General features: G+C 58.6%; 1 protein-coding gene across 1 annotated transcript in view; it reads left to right on the top strand.

Moving 5' to 3' along the window:
* Window positions 1-5468: 5468 nt before the first annotated feature.
* The window catches only part of LOC144954933 (inter-alpha-trypsin inhibitor heavy chain H3-like), a 38876-nt gene continuing 22905 nt past the window's right edge, over window positions 5469-21439 (top strand). The window contains exons 1-7 of the mRNA XM_078885303.1: window positions 5469-5547; window positions 6527-6645; window positions 10996-11022; window positions 17414-17586; window positions 17780-17884; window positions 19565-19727; window positions 21080-21178. Of these exons, the coding sequence (XP_078741429.1) occupies window positions 5469-5547; window positions 6527-6645; window positions 10996-11022; window positions 17414-17586; window positions 17780-17884; window positions 19565-19727; window positions 21080-21178 (765 nt within the window). The remainder of the gene's footprint in view (window positions 5548-6526; window positions 6646-10995; window positions 11023-17413; window positions 17587-17779; window positions 17885-19564; window positions 19728-21079; window positions 21179-21439) is intronic.

The raw sequence follows: 21439 nt of genomic DNA, 5'->3' as shown, positions 1-21439 counted from the left end.
CCCACTCACCACGCCACTCACCACCCCACTCACCACGCCACTCACCACCCCACTCACCACGCCACTCACCACCCCACTCACCACCCCACTCACCACGCCACTCACCACCCCACTCACCACCCCACTCACCACGCCACTCACCACGCCACTCACCACCCCACTCACCACCCCACTCACCACCCCACTCACCACGCCACTCACCACCCCACTCACCACCCCACTCACCACCCCACTCACCACCCCACTCACCACCCCACTCACCACCCCACTCACCACGCCACTCACCACCCCACTCACCACCCCACTCACCACCCCACTCACCACGCCACTCACCACACCACTCACCACCCCACTCACCACCCCACTCACCACCCCACTCACCACGCCACTCACCACCCCACTCACCACCCCACTCACCACCCCACTCACCACGCCACTCACCACCCCCCCACTCACCACACCACTCACCACCCCACTCCCCACCCCACTCACCACGCCACTCACCACGCCACTCACCACCCCACTCACCACGCCACTCACCACGCCACTCACCACGCCACTCACCACGCCACTCACCACCCCACTCACCACCCCACTCACCACCCCACTCACCACCCCACTCACCACCCCACTCACCACACCACTCACCACCCCACTCACCACCCCACTCACCACCCCACTCACCACGCCACTCACCACCCCACTCACCACCCCACTCACCACCCCACTCACCACGCCACTCACCACACCACTCACCACCCCACTCACCACCCCACTCACCACCCCACTCACCACGCCACTCACCACCCCCCACTCACCACACCACTCACCACCCCACTCCCCACCCCACTCACCACGCCACTCACCACGCCACTCACCACCCCACTCACCACGCCACTCACCACGCCACTCACCACCCCACTCACCACCCCACTCACCACCCCACTCACCACGCCACTCACCACGCCACTCACCACCCCACTCACCACCCCACTCACCACGCCACTCACCACCCCACTCACCACCCCACTCACCACCCCACTCACCACCCCACTCACCACCCCACTCACCACCACACTCACCACACCACTCACCACCCCACTCACCACACCACTCACCACACCACTCACCCCCCACCACTCACCCCCCACCACCCCACTCACCACAGCACTCACCACACCACTCACCATCCCACTCACCACCCCACTCACCACGCCACTCACCACGCCACTCACCACGCCACTCACCACCCCACTCACCACCCCACTCACCACCCCACTCACCACCCCACTCACCACGCCACTCACCACCCCACTCACCACGCCACTCACCACCCCACTCACCACCCCACTCACCACGCCACTCACCACACCACTCACCACCCCACTCACCACGCCACTCACCACACCACTCACCACCCCCCCCACTCACCACACCACTCACCACCCCACTCCCCACCCCACTCACCACCCCACTCCCCACCCCACTCACCACGCCACTCACCACGCCACTCACCACCCCACTCACCACGCCACTCACCACGCCACTCACCACCCCACTCACCACCCCACTCACCACCCCACTCACCACCCCACTCACCACGCCACTCACCACGCCACTCACCACCCCACTCACCACCCCACTCACCACGCCACTCACCACGCCACTCACCACGCCACTCACCACCCCACTCACCACCCCACTCACCACCCCACTCACCACCCAACTCACCACCCCACTCACCACCACACTCACCACACCACTCACCACACCACTCACCTTGCCACCGATACGAACTTGTGTCTGCAGCTTGGCAAGCTTCTCCTGGTTCATGATGCCTGGGGGGCACACGGGGGGGGGGGGGGCACACGGGTGGGGGGGCACACGGGGGGGGGGCACATGGGGGGGGCACACGGGGGGGGGGCACGGGGGGGGGCACGGGGGGGGGGCACACGGGGGGGGGGCACACGGGGGGGGGGCACACGGGGGGGGGGGCACACGGGGGAGGGGGGCCGTCACCATCATTCAACCCTCCATGCCTCACCCCGTGTCTCCCCCGTGTCTCACCTCGTGTCTCACCTCGTGTCTCTAATGTCCCCGTGTCTCACCTCTCCCCGTGTCTCACCTCTCCTCGTGTCTCCCCCGTCTCTCACCTGTCCCCGTGTCTCCCCGTGTCTCACCTGTCCTCGTGTCTCCCCCGTGTCTCTCCCCGTGTCTCCCCGTCTCTCACCTGTCCCCGTGTCTCACCTGTCCCCGTGTCTCCCCCGTGTCTCACCTCTCCCCGTGACTCACCTCTCCCCGTGTCTCACCTCTCCCCGTGTCTCCCCCGTGTCTCTCACCTGTCCCCGTGTCTCCCCCCGTGTCTCACCTCTCCCCGTGTCTCACCTGTCCCCGTGTCTCACCTGTCCCCGTGTCTCCCCGTGTCTCACCTCTCCCCGTGTCTCACCTGTCCCCGTGTCTCACCTCTCCCCGTGTCTCACCGTGTCTCACCTGTCCCCGTGTCTCACCTGTCCCCGTGTCTCACCTCTCCCCGTGTCTCCCCGTGTCTCAACTGTCCCCGTGTCTCACCTGTCCCCGTGTCTCACCTCTCCCCGTGTCTCCCCGTGTCTCACCTGTTCCCGTGTCTCACCTGTCCCCGTGTCTCACCTCTCCCCGTGTCTCCCCGTGTCTCACCTGTCCCCGTGTCTCACCTGTCCCCGTGTCTCACCTCTCCCCGTGTCTCACCTGTCCCCGTGTCTCACCGTGTCTCACCTGTCCCCGTGTCTCACCGTGTCTCACCTATCCCCGTGTCTCACCTGTCCCCGTGTCTCACCTCTCCCCGTGTCTCCCCGTGTCTCACCTGTCCCCGTGTCTCACCTGTCCCCGTGTCTCACCGTGTCTCACCTGTCCCCGTGTCTCACCTGTCCCCGTGTCTCACCTCTCCCCGTGTCTCCCCGTGTCTCACCTGTCCCCGTGTCTCACCTCTCCCCGTGTCTCCCCGTGTCTCACCTGTCCCCGTGTCTCACCTGTCCCCGTGTCTCCCCGTGTCTCCCCTCTCCCCGTGTCTCACCTGTCCCCGTGTCTCACCTCTCCCCGTGTCTCACCTGTCCCCGTGTCTCACCTGTCCCCGTGTCTCCCCGTGTCTCCCCGTGTCTCCCCGTGTCTCACCTGTCCCCGTGTCTCACCTGTCCCCGTGTCTCACCTCTCCCCGTGTCTCCCCGTGTCTCACCGTGTCTCACCTGTCCCCGTGTCTCCCCGTGTCTCCCCTGTCCCCGTGTCTCACCTCTTCCCGTGTCTCACCTCTCCCCGTGTCTCACCTCGTCTCTCACCTCTCCCCGTGTCTCCCCGTGTCTCACCTGTCCCCGTGTCTCACCTCTCCCCGTGTCTCCTCGTGTCTCCCCGTGTCTCACCTGTCCCCGTATCTCACCTGTCCCCGTGTCTCACCTGTCCCCGTGTCTCACCTGTCCCCGTGTCTCTCCCGTGTCTCACCTGTCCCCGTGTCTCACCTGTCCCCGTGTCTCACCTGTCCCCGTGTCTCTCCCGTGTCTCACCTGTCCCCGTGTCTCACCTGTCCCCGTGTCTCACCTGTCCCCGTGTCTCTCCCGTGTCTCACCTCTCCCCGTGTCTCACCTGTCCCCGTGTCTCCCCGTGTCTCACCTGTCCCCGTGTCTCACCTCTCCCCGTGTCTCACCTGTCCCCGTGTCTCCCCGTGTCTCACCTGTCCCCGTGTCTCACCTGTCCCCGTGTCTCACCTGTCCCCGTGTCTCTCCCGTGTCTCACCTGTCCCCGTGCCTCTCCCGTGTCTCACCTGTCCCCGTGTCTCACCTGTCCCCGTGTCTCACCTGTCCCCGTGTCTCTCCAGTCTCACCTGTCCCCGTGTCTCACCTGTCCCCGTGTCTCACCTGTCCCCGTGTCTCTCCCGTGTCTCACCTCTCCCCGTGTCTCACCTGTCCCCGTGTCTCCCCGTGTCTCACCTGTCCCCGTGTCTCACCTCTCCCCGTGTCTCACCTGTCCCCGTGTCTCCCCGTGTCTCACCTGTCCCCGTGTCTCACCTGTCCCCGTGTCTCCCCGTGTCTCACCTGTCCCCGTGTCTCTCCCGTGTCTCACCTGTCCCCGTGTCTCACCTGTCCCCGTGTCTCCCCGTGTCTCACCTGTCCCCGTGTCTCACCTGTCCCCGTGTCTCCCCGTGTCTCACCTGTCCCCGTGTCTCACCTGTCCCCGTGTCTCCCCGTGTCTCACCTGTCCCGTGTCTCACCTGTCCCCGGTGTCTCACCTGTCCCCGTGTCTCCCCGTGTCTCACCTGTCCCCGTGTCTCACCTGTCCCCGTGTCTCCCCGTGTCTCACCTGTCCCCGTGTCTCACCTCTCCCCGTGTCTCACCTGTCCCCGTGTCTCCCCGTGTCTCACCTGTCCCCGTGTCTCACCTGTCCCCGTGTCTCCCCGTGTCTCACCTGTCCCCGTGTCTCACCTCTCCCCGTGTCTCACCTGTCCCCGTGTCTCTCCCGTGTCTCACCTGTCCCCGTGCCTCATCTGTCCCCGTGTCTCACCTCTCCCCGTGTCTCACCTGTCCCCGTGTCTCACCTGTCCCCGTGTCTCCCCGTGTCTCCCCGTGTCTCACCTGTCCCCGTGTCTCACCTGTCCCCGTGTCTCACCTGTCCCCGTGTCTCACCTCTCCCCGTGTCTCACCTGTCCCCGTGTCTCCCCGTGTCTCACCTGTCCCCGTGTCTCACCTGTCCCCGTGTCTCACCTGTCCCCGTGTCTCACCTCTCCCCGTGTCTCACCTGTCCCCGTGTCTCCCCGTGTCTCACCTGTCCCCGTGTCTCACCTCTCCCCGTGTCTCACCTGTCCCCGTGTCTCACCTCTCCCCGTGTCTCCCCGTGTCTCACCTGTCCCCGTGTCTCACCTCTCCCCGTGTCTCACCTCTCCCCGTGTCTCACCTCTCCCCGTGTCTCCCCGTGTCTCACCTGTCCCCGTGTCTCACCTGTCCCCGTGTCTCCCCGTGGTCTCACCTGTCCCCGTGTCTCACCTGTCCCCGTGTCTCACCTGTCCCCCGTGTCTCACCTGTCCCCGTGTCTCACCTGTCCCCGTGTCTCCCCGTGTCTCACCTGTCCCCGTGTCTCACCTGTCCCCGTGTCTCACCTCTCCCCGTGTCTCACCTGTCCCCGTGTCTCACCTGTCCCCGTGTCTCCCCGTGTCTCACCTGTCCCCGTGTCTCACCTCTCCCCGTGTCTCACCTGTCCCCGTGTCTCACCTCTCCCCGTGTCTCCCCGTGTCTCACCTGTCCCCGTGTCTCACCTCTCCCCGTGTCTCACCTCTCCCCGTGTCTCCCCGTGTCTCACCTGTCCCCGTGTCTCACCTGTCCCCGTGTCTCCCCGTGTCTCACCTGTCCCCGTGTCTCACCTGTCCCCGTGTCTCACCTGTCCCCGTGTCTCACCTGTCCCCGTGTCTCCCCGTGTCTCACCTGTCCCCGTGTCTCACCTGCTCACGTCGGATGTTGAATGGCGGAACGCCGCGTGACACTCCTCCTCCTCCCCAAGTCTCGCGAGACCGCGCGCAGATCTCGCGGCCGCGTGCTCGACACGCCCCCACAACACCACGTGACATCACTGCTGGGTGAAGGCGCAGCCATGCAATTTCCTAATGACGTCCCTGCTGGCGATGGGGAGTGGAGCTCGAGAGCGAATTCTAGATTTGAAGCTTTCGCGACTGCGAGGATTCATACTCGTAGTTCCTTCGGTAAAGTCACCATGTAGGTAAAAAAATTAAATTTAAATTAATCAAATAAAACAAAAAAAATCACGACGTTTCGGAGGCAACACAAGTCTCCGTCATCAGGTGGGACCGTCACAGCCAGATTAGCTGCATCAAGTGAGGCAATGATTCAAGATGGAATCCGTGGCCAATCCACTGCTGGATGAAGCAATTGCCCCGAGGCCCTTTCGCTCCGCGGGAGCTGATCGCGCGTGGCTCCATCTCCCGGGTGGCCGCCCCCCAATCCGATTTGAACCGAGTTTTTGGACTCGTCAGACTGCTGCTGCTGCTGCTGGCACGAGGCCTCGGCAAGGCAAGGTAATTGTACCCTTTCTACCCTTCTAGGGTAAAGGTAAAGGTGTCGACATGCCAAGGGGTAAGGGTAAAGGGTAGGGTAAAAGGTAGGCTCGTTGCTTTTTACCTTTGACCTTACCTGCTAAAGGGTAAAAGGTAGGGGGGTAGAGTGATTGTATGGTGGTAAGGGTAAAGGTAGGGTAAAGAAAGGTAGGCTCGTTGTTTTTACACCTTCACCTTACCTTGCCGAGGCCTACCTGGCACTGCCGAGTGGACGTCGTTGACGTCCACCCAGACAACCAGCTGTCCACCCACTCACTGCAGGTCGTGACACAGAGTCACCCCACACAGCAAATCCCCCCCCCGTACCGCTATGCCCATCTCCCCCCCCCCCCACCACGTGACCTCACCCCGGGGTTAGGCCACCCACACCGCGGGGGTCCCTCCCCCCACCCCCTCGTCCCCCGGGACACAAAACCCCCCGCGGAGCCCCCCTTCCCCCAGTGCTGGCCCAGCAAGACATGAAGGCGTCCTCGCTGCTCGCCACGGCGGCTGCGGCCGTCGTCTTCGTGGGGGGGCTGCTGCTGCTGATGGGAGTGGGGGTCGTCACCCCCGCTGCGGTGGTAGCGCGCCCGGAGGGTCGCGGTGAGGGGGGTGAGGAGGGTGAGGGGGGTGAGGGGCAGGGCCTGCGCTCGGGGAGAGAGGTGAGCAGGGGGGGGGGTGGGACGATTCGTTGCTTTGGTGGTGAGCGCACTCGTGAGTGGAGTGGTGAGTTGGGTGAGTGAGCTGATGGTGAGGGTTGAGTGGTGAGTGTACACATGGGGGTGGTGAGTGAGTTGATGGGTGGGGTGGGTGGTGAGTGGAGTGGTGAGTTGGGTGAGTGGACTGATGGGTGGGTTGAGTGGTGAGTGTACAAGTGGAGGTAGTGAGTGAGCTGATGGTGAGGTTGAGTGAGTGAGCTGATGGTGAGGGTTGGGTGGTGAGTGGAGTGGCGAGTTGGGTGAGTGAACTGATGGTGAGGGTTGAGTGGTGAGCGGAGTGGTGAGTTGGGTGAGTGAGCTGATGGTGAGGGTTGAGTGGTGAGTGGAGTGGTGAGTTGGGTGAGTGAGCTGATGGTGAGGGTTGAGTGGTGAGTGGAGTGGTGAGTTGGGTGAGTGAGCTGATGGTGAGGGTTGAGTGGTGAGTGGAGTGGTGAGTTGGGTGAGTGAACTGATGGTGAGGGTTGAGTGGTGAGTGGAGTGGTGAGTTGGGTGAGTGAACTGATGGTGAGGGTTGAGTGGTGAGTGGAGTGGTGAGTTGGGTGAGTGAACTGATGGTGAGGGTTGAGTGGTGAGTGGAGTGGTGAGTTGGGTGAGTGAATTGATGGTGAGGGTTGAGTGGTGAGCGGAGTGGTGAGTTGGGTGAGTGAACTGATGGTGAGGGTTCAGTGGTGAGTGGAGTGGTGAGTTGGGTGAGTGAACTAATGGTGAGGGTTGAGTGGTGAGTGGAGTGGTGAGTTGGGTGAGTGAGCTGATGGTGAGGGTTGAGTGGTGAGTGGAGTGGCGAGTTGGGTGAGTGAGCTGATGGGTGGGTTGAGTGGTGAGTGGAGTGGTGAGTTGGGTGAGTGAGCTGATGGGTGGGTTGAGTGGTAAGTGGAGTGGTGAGTTGGGTGAGTGAGCTGATGGGTGGGTTGAGTGGTGAGTGGAGTGGTGAGTTGGGTGAGTGAACTGATGGTGAGGTTAAGTGGTGAGTGGAGTGGTGATTTGGGTGAGTGAGCTGATGGGTGGGTTGAGTGGTGAGTGGAGTGGTGAGTTGGGTGAGTGAACTGATGGTGAGGGTTGAGTGGTGAGTGGAGTGGTGAGTTGGGTGAGTGAACTTATGGTGAGGGTTGAGTGGTGAGTGGAGTGGTGAGTTGGGTGAGTGAACTGATGGTGAGGGTTGAGTGGTGAGTGGAGTGGTGAGTTGGGTGAGTGAACTGATGGTGAGGGTTGAGTGGTGAGTGGAGTGGTGAGTTGGGTGAGTGAACTGATGGTGAGGGTTGAGTGGTGAGTGGAGTGGTGAGTTGGGTGAGTGAACTGATGGTGAGGGTTGGGTGGTGAGTGGAGTGGTGAGTTGGGTAAGTGGACTGATGGTGAGGTTAAGTGGTGAGTGGAGTGGTGAGTTGGGTGAGTGAGCTGATGGGTGGGTTGAGTGGTGAGTGGAGTGGTGAGTTGGGTGAGAGAACTGATGGGTGAGGGTTGAGTGGTGAGTGTACAAGTGGAGGTAGTGAGTGAGCTGATGGTGAGTTGGGTGAGTGAACTGATGGTGAGGGTTGAGTGGTGAGCGGAGTGGTGAGTTGGGTGAGTGAACTGATGGTGAGGGTTGAGTGGTGAGTGGAGTGGTGAGGTGGGTGAGTGAACTGATGGGTGAGGGTTGAGTGGTGAGTGGAGTGGTGAGTTGGGTGAGTGAGCTGATGGTGAGGGTTGAGTGGTGAGTGGAGTGGTGAGTTGGGTGAGTGAACTGATGGTGAGGGTTGAGTGGTGAGCGGAGTGGTGAGTTGGGTGAGTGAACTGATGGTGAGGGTTGAGTGGTGAGTGGAGTGGTGAGTTGGGTGAGTGAACTGATGGGTGAGGGTTGAGTGGTGAGTGGAGTGGTGAGTTGGGTGAGTGAGCTGATGATGAGGGTTGAGTGGTGAGTGGAGTGGTGAGTTGGGTGAGTGAACTGATGGTGAGGGTTGAGTGGTGAGTGGAGTGGTGAGTTGGGTGAGTGAACTGATGGTGAGGGTTGAGTGGTGAGTGGAGTGGCGAGTTGGGTGAGTGAACTGATGGGTGGGTTGAGTGGTGAGTGGAGTGGTGAGTTGGGTGAGTGAGCTGATGGGTGAGGGTTGAGTGGTGAGTGGAGTGGGGAGTTGGGTGAGTGAGCTGATGGGTGGGTTGAGTGGTGAGTGGAGTGGTGAGTTGGGTGAGTGAGCTGATGGTGAGGGTTGAGTGGTGAGTGGAGTGGTGAGTTGGGTGAGTGAGCTGATGGGTGGGTTGAGTGGTGAGTGGAGTGGTGAGTTGGGTGAGTGAGCTGATGGGTGAGGGTTGAGTGGTGAGTGGAGTGGTGAGTTGGGTGAGTGAGCTGATGGTGAGGGTTGAGTGGTGAATGGAGTGGTGAGTTGGGTGAGTGAACTGATGGGTGAGGGTTGAGTGGTGAGTGGAGTGGTGAGTTTGGTGAGTGAACTGATGGTGAGGGTTGAGTGGTGAGTGGAGTGGTGAGTTGGGTGAGTGAGCTGATGGGTGGGTTGAGTGGTGAGTGGAGTGGTGAGTTGGGTGAGTGAGCTGATGGTGAGGGTTGAGTGGTGAGTGGAGTGGTGAGTTGGGTGAGTGAGCTGATGGGTGGGTTGAGTGGTGAGTGGAGTGGTGAGTTGGGTGAGTGAGCTGATGGGTGAGGGTTGAGTGGTGAGTGGAGTGGTGAGTTGGGTGAGTGAGCTGATGGTGAGGGTTGAGTGGTGAATGGAGTGGTGAGTTGGGTGAGTGAACTGATGGGTGAGGGTTGAGTGGTGAGTGGAGTGGTGAGTTGGGTGAGTGAACTGATGGTGAGGGTTGAGTGGTGAGTGGAGTGGTGAGTTGGGTGAGTGAGCTGATGGGTGGGTTGAGTGGTGAGTGGAGTGGTGAGTTGGGTGAGTGAGCTGATGGTGAGGGTTGAGTGGTGAGTGGAGTGGTGAGTTGGGTGAGTGAGCTGATGGGTGGGTTGAGTGGTGAGTGGAGTGGTGAGTTGGGTGAGTGAGCTGATGGGTGAGGGTTGAGTGGTGAGTGGAGTGGTGAGTTGGGTGAGTGAGCTGATGGTGAGGGTTGAGTGGTGAATGGAGTGGTGAGTTGGGTGAGTGAACTGATGGGTGAGGGTTGAGTGGTGAGTGGAGTGGTGAGTTGGGTGAGTGAGCTGATGGTGAGGGTTGAGTGGTGAATGGAGTGGTGAGTTGGGTGAGTGAACTGATGGGTGAGGGTTGAGTGGTGAGTGGAGTGGTGAGTTGGGTGAGTGAACTGATGGGTGAGGGTTGAGTGGTGAGTGGAGTGGTGAGTTGGGTGAGTGAACTGATGGTGAGGGTTGAGTGGTGAGTGGAGTGGTGACTTGGGTGAGTGAACTGATGGTGAGGGTTGAGTGGTGAGTGGAGTGGTGAGTTGGGTGAGTGAACTGATGGTGAGGGTTGAGTGGTGAGTGGAGTGGTGACTTGGGTGAGTGAACTGATGGTGAGGGTTGGGTGGTGAGTGGAGTGGTGAGTTGGGTAAGTGGACTGATGGTGAGGTTAAGTGGTGAGTGGAGTGGTGAGTTGGGTGAGTGAACTGATGGTGAGGGTTGAGTGGTGAGTGGAGTGGTGAGTTGGGTGAGTGAACTGATGGTGAGGGTTGAGTGGTGAGTGGAGTGGTGACTTGGGTGAGTGAACTGATGGTGAGGGTTGAGTGGTGAGTGGAGTGGTGAGTTGGGTGAGTGAACTGATGGTGAGGGTTGAGTGGTGAGTGGAGTGGTGACTTGGGTGAGTGAACTGATGGTGAGGTTAAGTGGTGAGTGTACACATGGGGGTGGTGAGTGAGCTGATGGTGAGGGTTGAGTGGTGAGTGTACACATGGGGGTGGTGAGTGAGCTGATGGTGAGGGTTGATGAGTGGGTCGGTGCATGGTGGGGAGCGGTGGTGCAGCGGTTAGCGCTGCGCTACGAACCTGGCAAACCAAGTTCGATTCCCGCTCACGGCCAACACCGGGGACGATTATCTGAACCGGTCATGGGCCTCCCCTAGGTCGACTCAGCCTCAAATGAGTACCCGGTGCGGTGTGTAGTAGACATCGCCACCGGGGAGACAAAGGCGGCCGGGAGTGGTGCTGGCCACCCACCCCCTCGTGCGCCGTGCCGGCCTTCATAGGTGCTGCTCGCTAACAGCACTTGCCCCTCCAGTCTGTTACAGGCTATGCGGGGGATCTTTGTCTTTGTGGACAGGCGTGTTCACAGTGGCCCCGTGTGCGTGTTGCGTTGTGTTGCAGCGCCGGGAAGATGAACCAGAGCTGGAGGTGAGGAAGCACAATCGAGTCCCCGACCATCACGTCCCATCACCACCCATCACTCAACATCACCACCCATCACCCAACATCACCACCCATCACCCAACATCACCACCCATCACCCAACATCACCACCCATCACCCAACATCACCACCCATCACCCAACATCACCACCCATCACTCAACATCACCACTCATCACCCAACATCACCACCCATCACCCAACATCACGACCCATCACTCAACATCACCACCCATCACCCAACATCACCACCCATCACTTAACATCACCACCCATCACCCAACATCACCACCCATCACTCAACATCACCACCCATCACCCAACATCACCACCCATCACTCAACATCACCACCCATCACACAACATCACCACCCATCACTCAACATCACCACCCATCACTCAACATCACCACCCATCACTCAACATCACCAGCCATCACTCAACATCACCACCCATCACCCAACATCACCAGCCATCACTCAACATCACCACCCATCACTCAACATCACCACCCATCACTCAACATCACCACTCATCACCCAACATCACCACCCATCACTCAACATCACCACCCATCACTCAACATCACCACCCATCACTCAACATCACCACCCATCACTCAACATCACCACCCATCACTCAACATCACCACTCATCACCCAACATCACCACTCATCACCCAACATCACGACCCATCACTCAACATCACCACCCATCACTCAACATCACCAGCTATCACTCAACATCACCAGCCATCACTCAACATCACCACCCATCACTCAACATCACCAGCCATCACTCAACATCACCAGCCATCACTCAACATCACCAGCCATCACTCAACATCACCACCCATCACTCAACATCACCACCCATCACTCAACATCACCACTCATCACCCAACATCACCACTCATCACTCAACATCACCACCCATCACTCAACATCACCAGCCATCACTCAACATCACCACCCATCACTCAACATCACCACCCATCACTCAACATCACCAGCCATCACTCAACATCACCACTCATCACCCAACATCACCAGCCATCACCCAACATCACCACCCATCACTCAACATCACCACCCATCACTCAACATCACCACTCATCACCCAACATCACCACCCATCACTCAACATCACCAGCCATCACTCAACATCACCACCCATCACTCAACATCACCACCCATCGCTCAACATCACCAGCCATCACTCAACATCACCACCCATCACTCAACATCACCACCCATCACTCAACATCACCACCCATCACTCAACATCACCAGCCATCACTCAACATCACCACCCATCACTCAACATCACCACTCATCACTCAACATCACCACCCATCACTCAACATCACCAGCCATCACCCAACATCACCACTCATCACCCAACATCACCACTCATCACCCAACATCACCAGCCATCACTCAACATCACCACTCATCACCCAACATCACGACCCATCACTCAACATCACCACCCATCACTCAACATCACCACCCATCACTCAACATCACCACCCATCACTCAACATCACCACCCATCACTCAACATCACCAGCCATCACCCAACATCACCACCCATCACTCAACATCACCACGCATCACTCAACATCACCACCCATCACCCAACATCACCAGCCATCACTCAACATCACCACCCATCACTCAACATCACCACCCATCACTCAACATCACCACTCATCACCCAACATCACCAGCCATCACTCAACATCACCAGCCATCACTCAACATCACCACCCATCACTCAACATCACCACCCATCGCTCAACATCACCAGCCATCACTCAACATCACCACCCATCACCCAACATCACCAGCCATCACTCAACATCACCACCCATCGCTCAACATCACCACCCATCACTCAACATCACCACTCATCACCCAACATCACCACCCATCACTCAACATCACCAGCCATCACTCAACATCACCACCCATCACTCAACATCACCAGCCATCACCCAACATCACCACCCATCACTCAACATCACCACCCATCACTCAACATCACCACTCATCACCCAACATCACCAGCCATCACTCAACATCACCACCCATCACTCAACATCACCAGCCATCACTCAACATCACCACCCATCACTCAACATCACCACCCATCACTCAACATCACCACCCATCACTCAACATCACCACTCATCACCCAACATCACCAGCCATCACTCAACATCACCAGCCATCACTCAACATCACCACCCATCACCCAACATCACCAGCCATCACTCAACATCACCACCCATCGCTCAACATCACCACCCATCACTCAACATCACCACCCATCACTCAACATCACCACCCATCACTCAACATCACCACCCATCACTCAACATCACCACCCATCACTCAACATCACCACTCATCACCCAACATCACCAGCCATCACTCAACATCACCAGCCATCACTCAACATCACCACCCATCACCCAACATCACCAGCCATCACTCAACATCACCACCCATCGCTCAACATCACCACCCATCACTCAACATCACCACCCATCACCCAACATCACCACCCATCACTCAACATCACCAGCCATCACTCAACATCACCACCCATCACTCAACATCACCACCCATCACTCAACATCACCAGCCATCACTCAACATCACCACTCATCACCCAACATCACCAGCCATCACTCAACATCACCACTCATCACCCAACATCACCACCCATCACTCAACATCACCATATACAATGTCTTTATTGAGTATTACAAAGACAAAGACATCCTGTATAGTCTTAACAGACGGTCGGGGCAAGTGCTGTTAGCGAGAATAACGAGCACTTTTAAACACATTCCTGCTGCGGAGGGAGCTGGTAGGAACGTCGGGTTGCTCGGTCAATGGCCTGCAGGCTCAACGGCGGCGTGGTGTATTCCGCAAATATGCCCGACTGTGAGGGCGGGCACAAGCCGGCGTGAGTAGGTGAAACGTTGAGTTTTATAAGGGCACCACGGGGTGACCAGCACCTCCCCACCCAGCCCCACCCCTCCCACCCCCCACCCAGCCCCACCCTCCCCACCCAGCCCCACCCTCCCCTCCCCACCCTCCCCACCCAGCCCCCTCCCCACCCTCCCCACCCTCCCCACCCAGCCCCTCCCCACCCAGCCCCTCCCCACCCTCCCCACCCTCCCCTCCCCACCCTCCCCTCCCCACCCAGCCCCTCCCCACCCAGCCCCTCCCCACCCTCCCCACCCAGCCCCTCCCCCACCCAGCCCCTCCCCACCCTCCCCCACCCAGCCCCTCTCCACCCTCCCCACCCAGCACCTCCCCACCCTCTCCACCCAGCCCCTCCCCACCCTCCCCTCCCAAACCCAGCCCCACCCTCCCCACCCAGCCCCTCCCCACCCTCCCCTCCCCACCCAGCCCCTCCCCACCCAGCCCCACCCTGCACGACGGACGGACGGACACAATAATCCCTTGTGGGCTGGTGTAACCAGGAGGTTCCTACCAGTAACACACACTCCTATGTAAGTCTATTAGTCCCTCTGTGTAAGTCTATGGGTCTCTGTGTGAGTCTATGGGTCTCTGTGTGAGTCTATGGGTCTCTGTGTGAGTCTATGGGTCTCTGTGTAAGTCTATTAGTCTCTGTGTAAGTCTATGGGTCTCTGTGTGAGTCTATGGGTCTCTGTGTGAGTCTATGGGTCCTCTGTGTGAGTCTATGGGTCTCTGTGTAAGTCTATGGGTCTCTGTGTGAGTCTATGGGTCTCTGTGTGAGTCTATGGGTCTCTGTGTGAGTCTATGGGTCTCTGTGTGAGTCTGTGGGTCTCTGTGTGAGTCTATGGTCTCTGTGTGAGGTCTATGGGTCTCTGTGTGAGTCTATGGGTCTCTGTGTAAGTCTATGGGTTTCTGTGTAAGTCTATGGGTCTCTGTGTGAGTCTATGGGTCCTCTGTGTGAGTCTATGGGTCTCTGTGTGAGTCTATGGGTCTCTGTGTAAGTCTATGGGTCTCTGTGTAAGTCTATGGGTCTCTGTGTGAGTCTATGGGTCTCTGTGTGAGTCTATGGGTCTCTGTGTGAGTCTATGGGTCTCTGTGTGAGTCTATGGGTCTCTGTGTAAGTCTATGGGTCTCTGTGTGAGTCTATGGGTCTCTGTGTGAGTCTATGGGTCTCTGTGTGAGTCTATGGGTCTCTGTGGTAAGTCTATGGGTCTCTGTGTGAGTCTATGGGTCTATGTGTAAGTCTATGGGTATCTGTGTGAGTCTATGGGTCTCTGTGTGAGTCTATGGGTCTCTGTGTGAGTCTATGGGTCTCTGGGTCTCTTTGTGAGTCTATGGGTCTCTGTGTGAGTCTATGGGTCTCTATGTAAGTCTATGGGTCCTCTGGGTCTCTGTGTGAGTCTATGGGTATCTGTGTGAGTCTATGGGTCTCTGTGTGAGTCTATGGGTCTCTGTGTAGGTTTATTGGTCATCTGTGTGAGTCTATGGGTCTCTATGTGAGTCTATGGGTCTGTGTAAGTCTATGGTTGTCTGTGTAATTCTATGGGTCTCTGTGTGAGTCTATGGGTCTCAGTGTGAGTCTATGGGTCTCTGTGTGAGTATATGGGGTCTCTGTGTAAGTCTATGGGTTACTGTGTAAGTCTATGGGTCTCTGTGTGAGTCTATGGGTCTCTGTGTAAGTCTATGGGTCTCTATGTAAGTCTATGGGTCTCTGTGTAAGTCTATTGGTCTTTGTGTGAGTCTATGGGTCTGTGTAAGTCTATGGGTCTCTGTGTGTGTCTATGGGTCTCTGTGTGAGTCTATGGGTCTCTGTGTGAGTCTATGGGTCTCTGTGTGAGTCTATGGGTCTCTGTGTAAGTCTATGGGTTTCTGTGTAAGTCTATGGGTCTCTGTGTGAGTCTATGGGTCTCTGTGTAAGTCTATGGGTCCTCTATGTAAGTCTATGGGTCTCTGTGTGAGTCTATGGGTCTCTGTGTGAGTCCTATGGGTCTCTGTGTAAGTCTATGGGTCTCTGTGTGAGTCTATGGGTCTCAGTGTAAGTCTATGGGTTACTGTGTAAGTCGATGGGTCTCTGTGTGAGTCTATGGGTCTCTGTGTAAGTCTATGGGTCTCTATGTAAGTCTATGGGTCTCTGTGTAAGTCTATTGGTCTTTGTGTGAGTCTATGGGTCTGTGTAAGTCTATGGGTCTCTGTGTGAGTCTATGGGTCTCTGTGTGAGTCTATGGGTCTCTGTGTGAGTATATGGGTCTCTGTGTGAGTCTATGGGTCTCTGTGTAAGTCTATGGGTTTCTGTGTAAGTCTATGGGTCTCTGTGTGAGTCTATGGGTCTCTGTCTAAGTCTATGGGTCTCTGTGTAAGTCTGTGGGTCTCTGTGTAAGTCTATTGGTCTTTGTGTGAGTCTATGGGTCTGTGTAAGTCTATGGGTCTCTGTGTGAGTCTATGGGTCTCTGTGTGAGTCTATGGGTCTCTGTGTGAGTCTATGGGTCTCTATGTAAGTCTATGGGTCTCTGTGTAAGTCTATTGGTCTTTGTGTGAGTCTATGGGTCTGTGTGAGTCTATGGGTCTCTGTGTGAGTCTATGGGTCTCTGTGTGAGTCTATGGGTCTCTATGTAAGTCTATGGGTCTCTGTGTAAGTCTATTGGTCTTTGTGTGAGTCTATGGGTCTGTGTAAGTCTATGGGTCTCTGTGTGAGTCTATGGGTCTCTGTGTGAGTCTATGGGTCTCTGTGTGAGTCTATGGGTCTCTATGTAAGTCTATGGGTCTCTGTGTAAGTCTATTGGTCTTTGTGTGAGTCTATGGGTCTGTGTAAGTCTATGGGTCTCTGTGTGAGTCTATGGGTCTCTGTGTGAGTCTATGGGTCTCTGTGTGAGTCTATGGGTCTGTGTGAGTCTATGGGTCTCTGTGTGAGTCTATGGGTCTCTGTGTGAGTCTATGGGTCTCTGTGTGAGTCTATGGGTCTCTATGTAAGTCTATGGGTCTCTGTGTAAGTCTATTGGTCTTTGTGTGAGTCTATGGGTCTGTGTAAGTCTATGGGTCTCTGTGTGAGTCTATGGGTCTCTGTGTGAGTCTATGGGTCTCTGTGTAAGTCTATGGGTCTCTGTGTGAGTCTATGGGTCTCTGTGCCGCCACTGCTGCTGGCAGCCTCTGTCGGTGCCCGCTCTTGTTTCGGCTTCAAAGCCACCGACAAATTCCACCGCTCGCCGGCACGAAGTCCAGACGACAAACATGACCTCGACCCCTGGCGTGGGGGGGTGGGCGGCGAGATAGCGACGATGTTTGTCCGCGATTAGAGATGAGAACACAGTGGCTTGGGTCAACCCGCGGCCGCTTCCCCCCCCCCCACGTGCCCCCCACCCCCCCCCGCCCCCCCCCCGCTAGGACATCTCCGTAGACGGCGTGGAGCTGCACAGCCTGCACGTGGAGGCGCGCGTGACGTCACGCTTCGCCGACACGGTGACCACGGCGCGCCTCAAGAACCGCGGCGGTCGCGCCCGCGAGACAAGCTTCCTGGTGCAGCTGCCCGAGCAGGCCTTCATCTACAACTTCACCATGTGCGGCCCCCCCCCCCCGCTCACATCCGTCACGCGTGTCATCCACGCGTTGACCCGCGTCCCCACGTGGGCTGTCACACGCGTGTCGATATTGAGTCTCCTCCGATGTCCCCCCCCCCCCCCTGTCCTTCTGTGCTCCCTCCCCGGCGTGACCCTGGCGTGACCCCGGCGTGACCCCGGCGTGACCCCGCAGGGTGATAGACCAGGAGCTGTACGTGGGCGTCGTGAAGGAAAAGGTCGTGGCCAAGGTGCAGTACGAGAAGGCCAAGAGCCAGGGGCAGTCGGCAGGACTCGTGTGGTACGGCGCGACCCCACCCACCCCCACCCACCCTGACCTGGCGTGACCCCACCCTGACCTGGCGTGACCCCACCCTCACCTGGCGTGACCCCACCCTCACCTGACATGGAACCTACTACCCCTGACCCCTCCCTTATAATATCTAACTATAATATACACAACCTGTCTGTGTGGGTGTGTCTGTGTGGGTGTGTCTGTGTGGGTGTGTCTGTGTGGGTGTGTCTGTGTGGGTGTGTCTGTGTGGGTGTGTCTGTGTGGGTGTGTCTGTATGGGTGTGTCTGTATGGGTGTGTCTGTGTGGGTGTGTCTGTGTGTGTGTCTGTGTGGGTGTGTCTGTGTCTGTGTGTGTGTGTGGGTGTGTCTGTATGGGTGTGTCTGTGTATGTGTCTGTGTGGGTGTGTGTCTGTGTGTGTGTGTAGTGGGGAGTGGTAGCGCAGCGTTTAGCGCGCTGTACTACGAACCCAAGTTCGATTCCTGCTCACGGCCACCACCCCTAGGTCGACTCAGCATCAATTGAGTACCTGGTACGGTGTGCGGCAAAGGTGGGTGGGGCGTGTAGTGGTGCCGGCCAACAACCGACCCCGTGCTCGCAAACAGCACTTGACCCAACAGCCCGTTGAGGCTACACGACGCGGGATCTTTGCCTTTATGTATGTGTGTGTGCGTGCATGCCCAGCCACCGCATGCCCAGCCACCGCATGCCCAGCCACCGCATGCCCAGCCACCGCATGCCCAGCCACCTCATGCCCAGCCACCTCATGCCCAGCCACCTCATGTCCAGCCACCGCATGTCCAGCCACCGCATGCCCAGCCACCGCATGCCCAGCCACCGCATGTCCAGCCACCTCATGCCCAGCCACCGCATGCCCAGCCACCTCATGCCCAGCCACCTCATGCCCAGCCACCGCATGCCCAGCCACCTCATGCCCAGCCACCTCATGCCCAGCCACCGCATGCCCAGCCACCGCATGTCCAGCCACCACATGCCCAGCCACCTCATGCCCAGCCACCGCATGCCCAGCCACCGCATGTCCAGCCACCGCATGTCCAGCCACCGCATGCCCAGCCACCGCATGCCCAGCCACCGCATGCCCAGCCACCGCATTCCCAGCCACCGCATGCCCAGCCACCGCATGCCCAGCCACCGCATTCCCAGCCACCGCATGTCCAGCCACCGCATGCCCAGCCACCGCATGCCCAGCCACCGCATGCCTAAACAGCTTTTGCTCGGCGGGATCGAGGGGGCTAAACGGGCGCGGCACGGGCTAGAGAAGAGATGGAGTGATTTGGTGCAGGAGGACGTGGAGCTGAGTGGACTTGCCGATGATTGGTACCAGCGGTGTCAAGATCGGCCTCTGTGGAGGAGGCTCATGAAGGACGCTGCTACTGGGCAGTTGGAGGCAGTCGCCCTCCAACAACAACGGAGGGCGGAGGAGCGACGCTCACAACAACGAGCGGAGGGCCGGGTGGCTAAAGCACAGCGAGTTGTCACAGTAGGGGGCACAGGTGGTGCATCGGCCACTCATCTCAGTCAGTCGACCCGTGATGGCACCTGCTGGGTCTGCCCCGTGACCTCCTGGCCTCGACGTGCACCTAGCCTGGCACGAAGCGCGCGGTGGCGTCACCGCCGCCTAAGTGGCGAATGGCGGTTGTTGTTGTTGTTTGTTTGTTGCGGTTGCAGGCAGCTGGGCGACACCACGGACCGGTTCGTGGTGTCGGTGAACGTGGCGCCGCAGAGCAAGGTGACGCTGCAGCTGGGCTACCAGGAGCTGCTGCGGAGACGCCTCGGACGCTACGAGCTGAAGCTGAGCCTGAGGCCGCGCCAGCTGGCGCACACCTACAAGGTGAGCGGCGGGGGCGGTGAGTTACACGCAGAGCGTGGCGCGCGGGGGGGGGGGGCGAGTTAGTGAGTTGGTGATGGGTGGGCGGGGTGAGCGGATGGATGAGTAAGCGGGTGGATGGGTAGGTGAGTGGGTGAGTGAGTGGGTGGATGGATAAGTGAGTGGGTGGGTGGGTGAATGGGTGGATGGATGGACATGTGGTTAAGTGAGTGGGTGAGCGAGTGGATGGATGAATAAGTTGGTGGGTAAGTGAGCGGTTGGGCGAGTGGGTGCGTGAGCGAGTGGGTGGGTTGGTCGGTGGGTGGGTGAGTGAGTCGTCACTGGATAGGTGAGTGGGTGGGTGGGTGAGTGGATGGATGGATGAATAAGTGGGTGGGTGAGTGACTGAGTGAGCGAGTGTGTGAGTGGCTGAGTGAGTGGCTGAGTGAGCAAGGGAACGAGTGGGTGAGTGGCTGAGTGAGTGGCTGAGTGAGTGACTGAGTGAGCGAGTGTGTGAGTGGCTGAGCGAGTGGCTGAGTGGGCGAGGGAACGAGTGGCTGAGTGAGTGGCTGAGTGAGCCAGTGTGTGAGTGACTAAGTGGGCGAGGGAACGAGTGGCTGAGTGAGCGAGTGGGTGAGTCAGTGGGTGAGTGGCTGAGCGAGTGGCTGAGTGGGCGAGGTAACGAGTGGCTGAGTGAGCGGGGGAACTAGTGGCTGAGTGAGCGAGTGGGTGAGTGAGTGGCTGAGTGAGCGAGTGGGTGAGTGGCTGAGTGAGCGAGGGAACTAGTGGCTGAGTGAGCGGGGGAACTAGTGGCTGAGTGAGCGAGTGGGTGAGTGAGTGGCTGAGTGAGCGAGTGGGTGAGTGGCTGAGTGGGCGAGGTAACGAGTGGCTGAGTGAGCGAGGGAACTAGTGGCTGAGTGAGCGAGTGGGTGAGTGAGTGGCTGAGTGAGCGAGTGGCTGAGTGGCTGAGTGAGCGAGTGGGTGAGTGAGTGGCTGAGTGAGCGAGTGGCTGAGTGGCTGAGTGAGCGAGTGGGTGAGTGGCTGAGTGAGCGAGTGGGTGAGTAGCTGAGTGAGTGGCTGAGTGAGCGAGTGGGTGAGTGGCTGAGTGAGTGGCTGAGTGAGCGAGTGGGTGAGTGGCTGAGTGAGTGGCTGAGTGAGCGAGTGGGTGAGTGGCTGAGTGAGCGAGTGGCTGAGTGGGCGAGGTAACGAGTGGCTGAGTGAGCGAGGGAACTAGTGGCTGAGTGAGCGAGTGGGTGAGTGAGTGGCTGAGTGAGCGAGTGGGTGAGTGGCTGAGTGAGCGAGTGGGTGAGTGGCTGAGTGAGTAGCTGAGTGAGCCAGGGAGCAGGGCTCTCACCACGCCGCACGTCTCTCTCGAGGTGGATGTTCACATCTACGAGCCGCAGGGCCTCCGCTTCGTGGACGTGGCGCCGTTCCACTCGTCCCAGGCCGTCAACATCACCACGGGGGAGCACAAGGTGACCCCGCCCGACCCCCTTCCTGACCTGTGACCCCTGCCTGATCGTGACCCTGACCTGTATAACATCCAACAACTCCGGAGGTATTTCGTGGGTCTCCACGTGGCCTCGCTGTGCGCTGCGTTGCACCACGATCCGAGTGGTTAACCTCGCATTCAATAGACCTTCAGAGTCAACATACAACTCCAACGTATTTAATGAATAGAACGAGATGAAACTGATGGAAAAACACAGCACAAAACACAGCAACTGTTAATGCTT

Source organism: Lampetra fluviatilis, unplaced genomic scaffold (assembly GCF_964198595.1).
Source record: "Lampetra fluviatilis unplaced genomic scaffold, kcLamFluv1.1 SCAFFOLD_595, whole genome shotgun sequence".
NCBI lineage: Eukaryota > Metazoa > Chordata > Hyperoartia > Petromyzontiformes > Petromyzontidae > Lampetra > Lampetra fluviatilis.
This window is presented reverse-complemented; position numbering and strand designations above follow the sequence as displayed.